The sequence below is a fragment of the Myotis lucifugus genome, unplaced genomic scaffold (assembly GCF_000147115.1).
Source record: "Myotis lucifugus unplaced genomic scaffold, Myoluc2.0 scaffold_3, whole genome shotgun sequence".
NCBI lineage: Eukaryota > Metazoa > Chordata > Mammalia > Chiroptera > Vespertilionidae > Myotis > Myotis lucifugus.
The window spans coordinates 6,631,669-6,646,549 of NW_005871051.1; the positions used below are offsets into that span (position 1 = coordinate 6,631,669).

The 14,881-nt window shown below is 39.6% G+C and overlaps 1 protein-coding gene across 12 annotated transcripts in view; it reads right to left on the reverse strand.

The window, feature by feature from the left end:
• The window catches only part of ALS2 (ALS2, alsin Rho guanine nucleotide exchange factor), a 57,531-nt gene that overhangs the window by 25,155 nt on the left and 17,495 nt on the right, over positions 1-14,881 (reverse strand). For 9 of the 12 annotated variants that reach the window (XR_002831116.1, XR_002831110.1, XR_002831115.1 and 6 more), the window contains exons 4-11: positions 13,248-14,179; positions 10,896-11,253; positions 9,163-9,331; positions 8,017-8,113; positions 5,985-6,062; positions 5,526-5,708; positions 3,734-3,905; positions 1,817-1,997 (exon numbers count right to left, since the gene is read on the reverse strand). Coding sequence is in view for 7 of the 12 variants with exons in the window: in XM_006082412.2 (XP_006082474.1) it covers positions 1,817-1,997; positions 3,734-3,905; positions 5,526-5,708; positions 5,985-6,062; positions 8,017-8,113; positions 9,163-9,331; positions 10,896-11,253; positions 13,248-14,179 (2,170 nt within the window). In the remaining 5 variants the exon portion in view is untranslated. Of the gene's footprint in view, positions 1-1,716; positions 1,998-3,733; positions 3,906-5,525; positions 5,709-5,984; positions 6,063-8,016; positions 8,114-9,162; positions 9,332-10,895; positions 11,254-13,247; positions 14,180-14,881 lie in introns of those variants that run through there. The other 3 variants (XM_023760307.1, XM_023760301.1, XR_002831120.1) reach the window with 3 other exon arrangements.

A 14,881-nucleotide genomic window follows, 5' to 3' on the forward strand; every position in this document is an offset into this window, starting at 1 on the left:
AACACCTAAAGCTATGCAGAAGATGCTAGACTTTATCTGGTAGATAAATGTTAGTAACTTAACAAATCTGAGAAAATATGATTGAACATGGTTGAACATGGTTCCATGCACCAAGAGGTCATCAATTTGAGTCCTGGTCAGGGCACATGCCCTGGTTGCAGGCTCGATCCCTGGTAGGGGGAGTGCAGGAGGCAGGCAATTGATGTTTCTCTCTCCCTCTCCCTTTCTCTCTCTCTCTCTAAAAAAAAAAAAAAAAAAATCAATAAGAGCACATTAAAAAATGGTTACAATGGTAAAGTTTATGTTACATATATTTTACCACAATTAAAAATAATTTATAAAATTCAGAAATAGCCCAGCCAGTATGGCTCAGTTGGTTGAGCATCATCCCATGTACCAGGAGGTCACGGTTCGATTTCCAGTCAAGGCATGTGCCCGGGTTGAGTGCTTGACCCCCGCAGGGTGGCGTGCAGGAGGTAGCCAACTGATGTTTCTATCTCTCTCCCTATTCCTTCCTCTCTCTGAAATCAATAAAAACATATTTAAAAGTAAATAAAAACTTTACTTGCTTCATCTATATGAATAAATTATGTTAAAAAATAGCCCAATGTATCAAAATAAAAAAAGCATTTCAAGCATAAATTCTGAAGTATCAGAGAAGAAAAAGAACTGAAATAGATTGCACTGAATATAAGTCAAAAAAGAAAAATTATACTACTAAAAACTGAAACCTTCACACTAACAAAATTTAGCTCAAAAAAGTAAATTGGTTTCAAAGTATGTTATTTTCGTGTCTGAAAGATGATGAGTTAAAAGAATCCAACCAGGGTCTTTTCCTCTCAGACAATAGCTTCAGATATATTAAACTCTGCTGAGAATTAAACTCACATACATCCACTTGCACGTATATGCTAAGTCCAAAAGGAAATACACTAAGATTATTAACAATGCTTATTTCTGGGTGGGAGGATTATGGATGACTTAAAATACCTTTTTGACTCTCTTTCCTTGTATAGTTGTCAGTAACACACATACATTATTTGTAGTGTAAATAACCCAGACAGACACCAACAGCACTTGAACTCCTGCGCCGTGCTCTCCCTGGCTCTGCACTGTGCTGCCGTGGCTCGGAGCTGCGCAAAGCCTGGCACTGAGTGGCTATTCAGTCAAAGGAGAAAACCTACACTTCAGATGAACAGTAAACGCTAACAGACATTAAAATAACACTTAAATTATGTCTCACATCACAATGCCAAACTATAAATTAAGAAAAGTGAGAAGTATTTAAATTTTCAAATACACTTAGGATAGTTTACTTGAAAAACATGAAAAGAGCCTTAGATAACTATCCTTGGTTTTATTTAAAGAACATCTTTGTTTTAAAGAGAGCTTGGTCTTTAAACCCTCCATTTACACCAGTGGAAAGCAGCCCTTGGAACAGCTCCACATTTGCAATCAGTAATCGGTCTTGAAATAATTTGTTTAGTTACTTATTTCCTCAAAGTTTAGTATAATTTACTTAAGTAAACAAGTTTGTTCTCTAAAGGGAATGTTTATATATTCATATTAATTACAGTACACTTTATGCTAGGAGATAGAAGAAAATATGAGAATTGTTTTTAGAGCTTTTTTTCCCCTTAGAAAAAAAGTAAAATTTTAGCAATGCAGAACTGTAGTTGTCTTAAGATTAAAATACCACTTTGCAATTTCTATTACCTTATATCACTCTCCCTAATCTAATCTCCTCTGATTAAGGAGCTGTTCTTAGCAGAAAAACCCTGCAGAGGTTGAACATGACACGGGACTGGATACTTGCTCTGTGTAACTATCCAAGAAGAGGCTGGCGTGCTTCAGAATGACCAGGCTGCTGGCTTCCTTGACCCCTTGAAGGAAGCTGCTCAGTGAGGCTCCATGCTGCCCAATTAGGTAACACAGCTTACTGAATCGGCTTGCCACTTCCTGCAACAGCTGGACAGTACTTGCGGTGCCCAAATTTTCTGTAACAAAATGATGACAACATAACCTAAAGATTCATTTCCTGAGTATCCCCTTACAATTAGGATTATGAATTTCCCTTTTCTTAAAGTATTCTCAACTGTGGAACCCCAATAATCACAGAGTTAAAGAAAGCAACTTCAGAGGCTACAGAATCCAGTCACTGAGGAACTTGCTCAAGAAACCCTCAGAAGCCCCACAGATTCTGACTCAGGAGGCCAGGGTTAAGATCCCAGGATGGGTATGTTAAAAATAAACGTTTTTGCAGGTAATTCTGAAGGCTCACCAAATGTGAGAACCACTGAGCTAACCCAACTCTCCTCTCATTTTGAAGAGGAGTAATCTGAAGCCAAGAGAAGGGGATTACCTAATTTCACACAACTGGTGAGGGACAGCCAGGAATTAAACTCACTTCTATAGTTACAGCTTGGTTAACATTTTCAACTTTTTGTACTGACTTCTACTCAGCTTATTCTTTGGACAAGCCCAACCCTTCAGTACAGAGAGGGCAATCCAAACCCTAGACCGCCTGGGTTGCTCTAAACTTTACAGAGGGCATCGGGAGCCTATGTGCTCCTCCCAATCCGGAGGTCCTAGCTTAGGACTTCGCACCGACCGTGAGGCTGACGAGCAGACCAGGTGAGACCAACACGGAAACTGGCCTCACTTGGCAGCTTTTTCTTTCCTGTCAGAGCAACCCTGGAAGCCTGCGGCTTGGACTGCTTCCTCCCCTTGCCACAGTCCTAGGGTACTGGGCCTACCCACTGAGGGGGAATTTATAGAGTAGGGGACTCTACTACATTCAAAAAGCAAAATACCTTTTTTTTTTTTAAATGCAGAGTCTCCAACATACAGAGGAAACACTAAGTTAGCTGTTTGAAAAGTAGATGTTTTCCCACTAAAAACAATGAGCAATGATCTATCCAAGCCAATGTCACCTCACTGTGGAAAAGCTGATGCACTAACCAGGTAGAATTTAGTACTAGAATATTGGCCTGAATTCTGAGTCCTCAGAGGGGCCCACAGAGTACAGGAGAAAGACAGAGAAAGAAAACTTCCTCTCCATTTTCTGAGTGCAGGGCCAAACCTAGAAAAACTTTGAAATAAGGCCTGGCGTGGCTCAGAGATTGAACATTGACCTATGAACCAGGAGGCCACCATTCGATTCCCAGTCAGGGCACATGCCCAGGTTGCGGGCTCCATCCCCAGTGTGGAGCATGCAGGAGGCAAACTTTCAATGATTCTTTCTCATCATTGATGTTTCTCTCTCTCTCTCTCCTCCTCTCTGAAATCAATAAAAAATATATTTTTTTTAAAAAAATCAGATTTAATTAATTCATGCTAATGTGGGATAAGACCCTAGCACTCTTACAGTTATCAACAATTTCAAATGAATCTCTACTTGACATAATTCTAGGAACCATAACAAAATAAGTGTATAATATATCTTAGGGCTGGTGGGGCTAGAGTATTGTTTGGAAGTCTAGCTCCTAGGATCAACTTTCCCAAAGCTATTTCTGCTTCTCTGCCATGAATATTCCGAAAGCTCCATTTTCTACTTCCACAGCAGGAGCTCCGGGAGTGGTAGGATAGGGCAGCGGCAGCTGGGCCACTGAAAACGTGGGAATGGTTTGCAAGGTGTTGACTGCATGTGTACAAAAAGAAGAGAATGGAAAGCAAGGAGGAAACCATAACGCAAATATAGGAAGAAAAGGTAAAACAAGAGTGTTCTACTTACCTAAACTGAGAAGAGGCCTGAGAATCTGAGATTTGATGTCACTTAGTTTTGAATAAAACCGTCTTTCCGTAGCAGCCAACTCATGGAGACTGGCAATATACCCCATAATGTTCTTGTCCACCAAGGCTAGATAGCTGTCTCTTCCGGCTGCCACTCTGCTTATATATCCAAGCTAAAACACGGGACAAGAAAAGATCAAAGATAAGATATAATTTACTAACAGCGATTTGGACACTGCAGCTGGCTTATATCAGCTGGGGAGAAGCCAACTGGCAAATATTCAGGAATTTTGAAAGTTGATAATGAAACCACTGGTAGCTTGAAATAGGCAATAATAAAATTATAAACAAAAATGGCAAAGACTACAGGAGCAGGGCTTTTTCGTTTTGTTTTGATGTTAATTTTAGAGATGGTTTACCAGTACACCATAGTTATATATGTATATCTGTACCTATAACTAACTACATACGCTATACTTTATTGCCAAAAACCCTTTTATTTCATATTATATGTGTTTAGTACCACAGACACACACCCTGAATATACAAAGATCCAAATGATGTAGATAGGACTCCTTTTTGCATAAAATAGGATAAATGAGAGCAGAGAGGATTCTGTGTTATAGACCAAAATAACAAGGTCTGGGAGTTATCTTGCCTTTTAAAAGTACTTTACAACATAAAGGGATTTTATTTAAAAATGTACTTCTTTCATTTATTCATGACACCACTGAATAAAAACATTCAATGCCTTTATTCACATATGCCTATTAAACTAGGTAACCAAGCTGCAGACCCAACGGACTATTAAAATCCCATTGTAACTAAAGAAACATATTAGAGCCTCATCCTTTTCATCAGGACATTTCATCCTTTATCTGGACTGTGGCATCCTGGGTGGGGAATGTGGAACCAGGGCCAACAACCACAAACAGTCAATTAGTGTGTCTGGAGTAACAGGCTATATATAGGTTAAGAGCCAAATCTCAGCCAGTGTTGCCTTCAGCAAGAAAGATCTTGTCCGGGTACATTAACAGCTCATATATATAGCCAGAAGAACACCAGGGATAAAAAACAGTCCATAAGATATATTATTCAATAAGAATAAGAAATCCAGAATGAATTAGCTTTGAGGGTTAATTTCCTTGAGGCATATAACCTAAAGGATGTGAGTTACCTTAGTGGGGGTGAGGGAGGAACACATCAGAAACAGGCCAATGATTTAAGTTTATGAAAAAGAATTAGAAAGTAGGAAAGCAAAGAAATTCAGATCAACAAATGAAAAAGGGATAAACAGTAGTACATAAAGTGAAAAGCTAAGAGAAACAGGGCACTGTGGTGGCCTGTCAGGCTCCTGGGATTTTTACTGCCCACTTAGTTAAAAATTCATCTCTAATTCACCTCTAAGAGATCCACAAATGCAGTCAAGAAACTTCGCTGCAAAGTGTACTTTTTAATATTCCTACATGAAGGTGTTAATTCAACAAAGTATTTACTATGAGGATTCAGCAATACATAAAGAAATCCTAAAATCCCCACTCTTATGAATCTTACAGATAAGGAGGACAGACAATAGACACATAAATAAGTTAAATAGTGTATTAGACGGTGATATGCACTGTGGAAATAAGTCAGGGAAGGAGATAAGGAGTGAAGGAGAGGATGGGAAGGGCTTGCACAGTAGTGTAACACAGTAGTCAAAGATACTTAGTAACAGGCATATGCACAAATGACAAAGAAAGCATTTCTCGTGTGTTACAGAATGTGGGCCTTAGGATCCAAGTCCTGTTCACCTTACTGCAGGAGAGAAGCACTGGAGCCTTAGCACCACTGGGATTCTCTGGAAGGTTGTCACCTTCTGTAAGGTCCTGCCGGCCACTGTAATACAACCCAGGCTGGAAGTCTTCTGTATCCACTAAAAACAGGGAATAATCCTGGCCTGCGGCTACACTCCAGACTCCATTGTCACTCTTTACCTGCAATGACAGCAAGATATTGTCAGTCCAAGATGAAGGAATGAGACAGAACTTCAGCTCCACAGGAACTGAAATATTAGGTTACTTATCAAGTGTGGTGCAAAGTCAGCCATATCTCGAAGGGCAAATTTTCCCAGCAATGTACTCAACCAAATGCAGAACAAACAGGGGAAAGAAGGAATCCTTTGTTAGTTTTAAGTTTAGAACTGGATTGTTTTTTATAACTTAGAATTCGGGAATAAGTTGCTATAGAAGTTATCAAGTTCACAAAAGTACCTTTGCAAGACGAGGAACAGTTGTTGGAAAATCGGAATGCCCAAGTTGGCCAAAGGTATTGCTACCCCATGAGTAAACCTATTAGAAAACCACAGGAAAGTAGGTAAGAGTTGTGAATCTAACTTTGCATGTCAATTCTGAGTCTTTAACACATATATATATACCAATAGTTACACATAAATTACTTATACTAGTCTTTCCACAAATTACTTATACTTGTCTTTCTAATCTTTAAAATAACAAATATTAAGGAAATTCATTTCAAATGGACCAGAGATAATGGGCAGACAGCGTAGTTTAACAATATTTTATGTGGCTAATTCTTATCCTTCCTGTTCATTTTCAGAATTTATGTGGCTCACCGCCTATGCTTACTCTCCTAGAATACTTTTGGGATCATTTTATCAAGTTGTAAATATTATATTGGAATATTTGGGAGACTGTATTGAATTTACACTGTCCTTATTTAATGATCTAGGGAGAAATGGCATTTGTGCAACATTGACTCTTCTCATCTAAAAATGAAACCTCTCTTCCTTTACTACTATTTTCTTTTATGACCTACTAGAGGCCTGGTGCACGAAATTCATGCACTCGGGGGGTGCGGAGAGGGGCTTTTCCCTCAGCCCACCTTGTGCCCTCTCACAGTCCAGAGCCCTTGGGAGATGTCCAACTGACAGCTTAGGCCCGCTCCCTGGCAGTCGGACATCCTTAGCGCTGCTGCAGAGGCGGGAGAAGCTCCCGCCACCGCTACTGGGCTCACCAGTCTGCCCCCTGGTGGTCAGTGAGCATCAGCGACTGATCTTTCCACCATTTGGTCAATTTGCATATTAGCCTTTTATTATATAGGATTAGAAGAGTTCTTGAGTTTGTTTCATATAGGCTCTACACATTTCCTATTGAGACCATTCCTATTGCCTTAATATTTTGTTTTAACTGTGAATAGCTTCTTTTTTTCTGTGGTATGTTTTCTGCTTTACTTTATGTATTTAAGAAGGCTAACAATTATGTTTATTTTGTAATTGACCATATTCCTCATCTCTTATTTTTAAGCCTTTTAGATGATTCATCATGTTAATAGTAAATTATCCTTTTCTTTCCTAATATTTATAGTTATTTATATGGGCTATGTTAGTTTTTTTGGCTAGCCTGCTATGTGAAATTTAAAATAAAGTATTTGATGGATTTAGAAGCCTTCGTTAATTTTTCATGAAAAATCATTACAGGCAGTCCTCAGGTTACATTGGACTCAACGTACATCATTTCATGGTTAGGGTCGCCATCTCCCATTTACAGTATTTATATAAAAAAAAAAAGTTCCGTCATTTCGACATATGTACATATGTGCTTTATGTTTTTTATTTTTTATTTACCACAAGTAAAGGTCAGAATTGTTATCTTTCTTTTAAAGTTTTTTTACTGTTTCACTTCATTACTGCTGTGTATGTGCTCCACGTGAGTGACGTAGGTGCTTATGTAGGTGGGTCCCGACTTACAGCGAAAATTGCATTACATCGTGCCGTAGGAACAGATCTCCGACGTAACCCGAGGACCTACTGTATATGTATATATTTAAGAATAACTTAAAACAACTACTTTTATTAGGAGGGTTATGTATATGGTCCTGGCTTTAAGTGCTTCTGGAGGTCAATTTCAGGTCCCACGATTTTAACAGAGAAAAACGCCTTTGTTTTCTTCGCATCTTACGTATGGAAATTCACCAATACCCTGGAAAATTTCAAGTTCTGTTTTTACATGAGAGCACATTATAGAAAGATTCTTTGACAGGCAGACCTTAATCCAAACTCTACTATCACATGTGTGACTTTAGACAAGTTATATAATTTCTCAAAGCCCCCCTTTCCCATCTGTAAAATGAAAATAATGTAATGCAATGTAAAACACTGGAAAGATCAAGTGAGATATGGGATTATTGCTTGACACATAGCAGATACTCAAGAAATAATGGTCCAATCTTGTCATGTTGGTCTTCCATGAAATTAAGATCAGCTTGTTTTAGTTTGCCACCTACCTGGGATTTCGCACTAAGTGCAAGGGAATGGTAGCCACCTGCCTCCAGGTGAATTATTTCTTTACCATCCAGACATTTTACACACAATGGTTGAAGCCTTAAAGAAAAACATACACACACAAACTCAAAAAAAATGTATTCTCAGCATGAATCATGACTTTTCTCAAATTATAGAGTAAGTGCTTTTAGGTAATAATAAACATTTCAAAAGAAAACACTGAAATTAAAATGATGGATATATGTTCAACCTATTCCTAAATAGAATTTTGGATGGTTTCAACGTAATCTTTGTCTATCAATCACTAATTAATCACCATAATTCAGAACTTATTAAGAATAATCGAACTATTAAATGATTCATACAGAAGAGAGAGACTTAGGACACAATGAAATGCAACTAGAGAGGGAAGTCTTTTTTTTTTTTTAATGTTATAGTTGTCTATATTCTGCTAAGAGTAGACATTAACTGTTTTAGATAATCATTCCAGTAACACACCTTCACAAATGTCTAACTTGTTAATATCATAAGAGTTCCTCTTAAACAAAACAAGTTTTTCCTCCTTGAGGTATGTAAATAGACATGGCTTAATATTGCAGCTATATTCTGGCAGTTGAGAAACATCTTTCAGGTTAAAAAGAATGCTGGGTGTTTTGTTTTTTTTATTGTAAGTTAAAAATTTGAAGCATGCAAGAGTTCCTATGAAATACAACTTTATCCCAAACGTGCCTTTCTGTGTTTCAAGATGAATGTACAGGGTGGGGCAAAAGTAGGTTTATAGTTGTGAGTATGTGAGACAGAGTTTATTCTTGTATTAGTATTTATTAATTACTGGGCCATCCTGACACATACAGAGTTTATTCTTGTATTAGTATTTATTAATTACTGTATTATTTTTCCATATGAATAACTGTTAAGTCCTTTATTGTTAGGAACAAATTCAAGACTAAGACCACAGTTGTTTTTTAAATCAGTTAATGGTGCATAATGATTTCGGTTACAAGACTAAGACCACAGTTGTTTTTTAAATCAGTTAATGGTGCATAATGATTTCGGTTAGAGGAGACCAGACTGCCTTTATGGGGAAATAAGGATTGAGAAGCCTCAGCAGGAGTCCATCCCTAACAGCAAGCCCTGGCAGCACTCACCTGGGCAGGACGTCGCCATGCCCCAGCTGCCCTTCCTTCCCTTTGCCCCAGGTCCACACCTCTGTTCTCAGGGAAGGCAGGAGCGCATCTGCTTCTCCGCTGTATGTTGGGGTCAGAACCACTGTCCGTGTTTTCACCCGTGCAGCCTTTCTTAGCAGCCTGGGGGACACTGAAAACAAACCAGAGATGGGGTGAGGGTGTAAATGGGGGATCGGGAAGGGCGAGATATTTTGATAAACTGCTGATTTTCAAAGAAATACACTAACATGGTTTTGTGAAGCATATTCACTAGGCTCTGCAAAAATGGGGATTTAATAGTCAAATGAGTTTGGCAAATGCTGCCTACTGCATTCTATCCTCCTACTGCGGCCCTGTCACGCATACATTAGCATGAAAAGGGGCTGACAAGTCCTATGATTAAAAGCCCTGCTTAAATCAGTCTAACCCTGGCCCCCTTCCAAACATTTGCCCATAGAACCCTCTTCTGTATAACAAAAATCAATATCTGTGATTTAAAGAGATCTCAACTATAAAATGCAAAGGACAATGCAAAGGACATTTAATAAGAAGAAAAATTTGGCACAAAATTCTCCTTCAGTTTTAATACGACTTATTCATGGGTTTTCTTTACACACACACTAAAATTAGCCAAGACTGAGGGTTTTACTTGCACAGATGAAAATTCAGGGCAGTGAGCATTAGGAGGCAAGATAACAGAAGTGCTCAATGGTCCAAGAAAGTGTAATGAACAAGTAGAGCAAGTGTAAGGAACAGCGGAAGGGCAGAAAAGGCAAATTTATTCTAGGATTCCTAACTTTAGAGCTTTGCACAAAATGGTATAAAGCAGGGGTTGGTAAATGACAGCCAGTGGTCAAATACAGCCCACCGCTTGTTTCTGTAAAGTCTTATTGGAATAGAGCTTTGACCATTCACTTATCTGGCTGCTTTCAAGCAACGACAGCAAAGTTAAGTAGTTGTAACAGAGACTATATGGCCAACAAACCATAAAAAATTTCTCTTTAGCTCTTACAGAAAAAGTTTGCCAACTCCTGGTCAAATCCAATAATTCCCAAACTTTAGAGCGCTCACAGTCACCCGGGATCTTGTTAGAATGCGTATCTCATGCATCAGGTTTGGAGTGGAGCCTGAGACCCTGGGTTTCTAGGAGATCCCCAGATGCTGCTGAGACTGCTGGGCTGCAGGACATACTTTGAGAAGCAGAAGTCTAGATGACCGAGATGCCTACACTGATGGAGAAATGTAGAAGGGCCAGCTGTGTCATATTCTTAACATTCTAAAGATTTATTGCTAGTGGTTTTGGAAAATGAAGTTTTCTCTTTTTGAAGCTTAAAATTATCTCTCCTTTCAGGTCAAGTACAATAACTCCGCATGTGTCCAACGGTCACATGGCAACTCCATCTTTCGGTCGTATAGGCCCCAACTTGGAAATAATGCCATCGCTGCGTTCCAGAACAGAATGAGATTCATAAAAAAGCTCACAAGCAGAAGTAAACATCATGAAAAAAGTTTCCTTCTAAAGTTATTTCTAGAGCAGACAGATATGTAACTTTCTTTTAAAACCACCTATGGTGACCAAAATTAAATAAATTTTGACATTTAAATATGTCAGCCTTAACAATTAGGAAAGCCAATTGATTATAATATAGCCTGTGAGGTCAGGAGAATCTTGGATTCAGCAAAAGTCAATTCACGAAACCTGGCAATGTCCTTACCTTGTGACAACAATCCAGGGAGGGAGAGCCTGCGGCTGCCTCCCTCTGATTCTTCTTCTCTGATATCCACGAGACTTGAACTCTTCTTTCCTTGCATGGATTCCTGTTTAACCTGCTCTTCTCTGCTGTCCTTCAGACCTTCTGGGCCTATGGAACTGCTGCCTGCCTGAGCTCCAGGCTCACATGGGGCTGTACTATAAAAGTTCATAACTTTCTTAAGAGACAAGGCCCCGGCTTCATAGGTAGCAGCCACTCTCACACCAACAGCAGATGCACACGAGACCACGAGGCTGTTTAGGGCTGAGGTGCTTGTGGTTGGTGGGCTGTGAAGATTAGGAACTGCTTCTTCTACAAGAGGCTAAAATATATACACATAGAGAAGTATATAAAAATATAAGTTCTTATACGATAGCAATCAGTAAAAAAAGTTTAACATCTATCACTATTTGCAAATATAAGGGTGTAAAACAAAGGTCTCTTTATCTCCAAATTAAAGATATGCCCTCTTGAACATGGATTTAACAACATTATATGGAAATCAGTACACAAAATATACTGTTCCTCATCAAAAGTACTTCCTTTGAGTGTTGAATTTTTCTGCGGTACTTAAAAATAAGCCCCAACCGCATTCATAAAATTAAACACAGTAAAAGGGGAAAGGAGAAAAAAAGTATGAACATCATCTTTAATATGAAGTATACTGTGACAGCCCTGGCTAGAAGGTTGAAAAGATGAAAGCTTTATTTAGCGATCAGTTTTAGGAAAATTTACACAGAATGCTACTAAGAAATATCAGAAAAAAATAAATTGTTTTTAACAAAGCTTTTCTTAAAATGTTTTATAAATGGAAATTTAGATACAACATATACAGACAGGAAATGTTACAATTCTGGCCCATCAGCCCCTAACTTATACTCTAAGTTCAAGTCCTTCTACTGTCTCATTAATGAGTTATTTTCCATGGCCCAAAGGCTAGGTAAACTGAAGAATTACCTTTGCTCTCGCTACCATAGAGAATAAATGTGGGAGGTTAATAATTAAACATTTGGAACTAATGTTCTTCATGTTATTCATTGCTGTATTAGAAAGTCAAACTCAAGTTCTCCAATACCTTAGTGAAAAATCAGTTGAAATTCATTGTGAGCTGTCAAGCACCATTATTTACTAAACAGCAAAGTCATTAAATGCACCTACTAACCACACACAGAAAGCTTTTGACTTATCAAAATAGGTCACAATAAACAATTTGCTTCCTATGCTACCTTAAGGTCAAAGAGTACATATACAGTCCTTAATTTATCCCGAACTAAAAACCAAACCAAAATTTTTAACATTGGCTTTTGAGTTTCTTAAAGGAAGTAACTTCTGTTAACTAGCACAGTGCTGGACAAGTAGTAGGTACTCAATGCATTTGTCAAATTAAATGCTGGTTAGAGGCATTGAAACCAAGGGTCTTTATTACTTTGATTAAATTTAGTTTTAAATCCTAGCTCTAGAAATCATATTTTTCTCTCTCTAGAGACCTCGCCTTTCCCTGGATAATCAGCAGCCCCTGAGGCAGCAGGCCGTAACCCACTCTGGCAGGCTAAAGATAACATCTTGACCTAAGTTATGCTTTGGCTCCTGAGCCCTAATGTGGAATGTCCCCCTGGCTGCTTTCCCACGGGACCAGACAGAAGAGACCTCAGACCTGGACTCAAGATCTGAAGAAATGATTTACTGCCCTTACCACACTTCAAACCAATCAGTTCCCAGCACGACCTCGAACCCCCTAACCCAGTGTCCTGTCATTTTGCCCTATATAATCTGGGGAATTTTGCCCTACATGTCACTGGGGAATTAGGGCTTTTGAGTATTAGCTTCCTGTTCTCCTGGATGGCAGCATTCATCATAAAACAGCCAATATTCTCCACTGCAACTCTCCAAGTTTAGTGTTTGGCTCTGCTAGAGCCGGGTGGTCTAACTCTTTCAGTTCTATAATAGAATCTTTGTGAATATAACAGAATCTTTGTTGAATTATTCAGGAGCCCACCAAAATGCAGTACCTTAGCCAAGGGGTGTGGAGAGAGACGTACCACGAGAAAAAAAAAAAAGGAGGGAATTTTGCTTCTTAAAAAACAAGCCCAGCATGACATTTTTCAACATCATAAAAGGCCAGAATTTGAACATAAAGAGTGATTTTGAGTTAATCCAGGTATTTCCTTATCTAGGCTTACATTATGAAAATAATTTATAGTCAAATTCAGAAACTAAAAAGTGCTACCAAGCCATAGGCATTTTCAAGTTTCTAAAGAAAAACTCAAGATGGTTGAATTCCAGTAGCAGCTTTCAATTATAAAATTTAGCAGGTACCTGGGATGGCACTGGCTTTTCACCGTTCTCCGAGTTCTCCCTTTTTGAGGGATCTGATGGTTTCTGCACGTGTTCATTCCCTGCTGGAGCATCAGGGTCCGATGGTATATTTCTAGCAGAAGATGTTTCCGTTGTTCCTATGATGTCCAGTTGGGGGGGAACAGCATCGCCACTGGTGGTCTGAACATTTCCAACATTCAGTTTGTTAGCTACAGCCAGATCCTGCTGTATATGCGTGTTCTCAAACACTTCTCCCTGGCTGTCCCGGGTTTCCGTGGAGGGGCTGATGGCAGTGCTAGCCTGGTTTTCTGCCTGGGATTCCGCCAACGTCACACCTAGTGGGCAACAATGGCTGTCTGATATAATCACGTGGTCTTCTTTGTCAGTCATAGTCATCAAGAGCTGGCTGCACTGGTTGCATCGTTCTGGGACTGGCTTCTGAGAAGGGGGGCACTGCACGAGTGCTAAGCTGTGGAACGCGCCACAGGCGACCTGGAGCACTACACGCCCAGCAAGATGCTCCACCTTTTGTGGCTTTGTCACTGGGAAGGTAGTGGTCATGAGACCCAACTGACAACCGGTACCCCATGCCCAAATCTCTCTGCTTATCGACAATGCCAGTGTGTGCTCCTCGCCACATGCCAACTGCAAAATCCTGACTGCTAACGAAGGACTGGTCTCGGAGTCAGCAATGCTGACGGCACTGGGCTCCGGAACCCACTGCTGGTTGGCGACGGCGCACTGGCCAGCGGAGTTCTCTCCCCACATGTACACGACACCGCTTTCTGTCACCGCTCCACTGTGGAAACTCCCCGCTGCCACAGTAACGACACATTGCCCAACCAGGGCATGTTCTAGAACGGGGCTGCTCGGACAGGTCTCTGCTGGCGCACTTCTCCAGGGAAGGGTGCCAAAGCTGTACACCGCCCCATCTGAAAGTTAAAAAGGGGAGGGGGTAGTGAATTAACTAGACATCTATCAGCAAAGTTTTAATCCCCTCTATGTTTAACAAAATAGGATTTTTTTTCCCTAAAGTACAGTGTCGAGATTTGGTTCAAGTGTATAATATTCCAAATGTATTCATCTTTAAATGAATGATAACTTCTAACATTCTGAAATACAGTGAGAATTTCTACAAATTGCAGGGTATTTCTTCAAATGAAGGGTATTGCTCTTTCCTTCAGCCTCATCCTACAAACTCTAGCATTGATCCACTACCAACGGCTACCATTGCACGCTATTACAAAAGCAGAGTCCCACTGTTCAAAGACAAAATGATCGTGACAAGATAAAGTAAGCAGAACACAAAGTTTGTTAGGCAGAAGACACATTTGTTAATATCTATAACATTCACTACTACTGAATAAGTCAAAACAGCAGAAAATTTAGGCAAGACATAAAAACATTAGATTCATTTTGGCCAAAATTAAGAAATTAATTTTATACCTCCAGGTTGTACAGAAAGCGCCAGTGTTAACAAGATGTGGCTGTCTTTAGGTTGTGTGCCGTATGATGTGTAATTTTTAAATGTTATCCTATATAATAAAAGCATAATATGCAAATCGACCGAATGGTGGAACAACCGGTTGGCAGGGGCGGGCCGGTGAGCAGGCGGCGCAAGCCAGCCAAGGCGA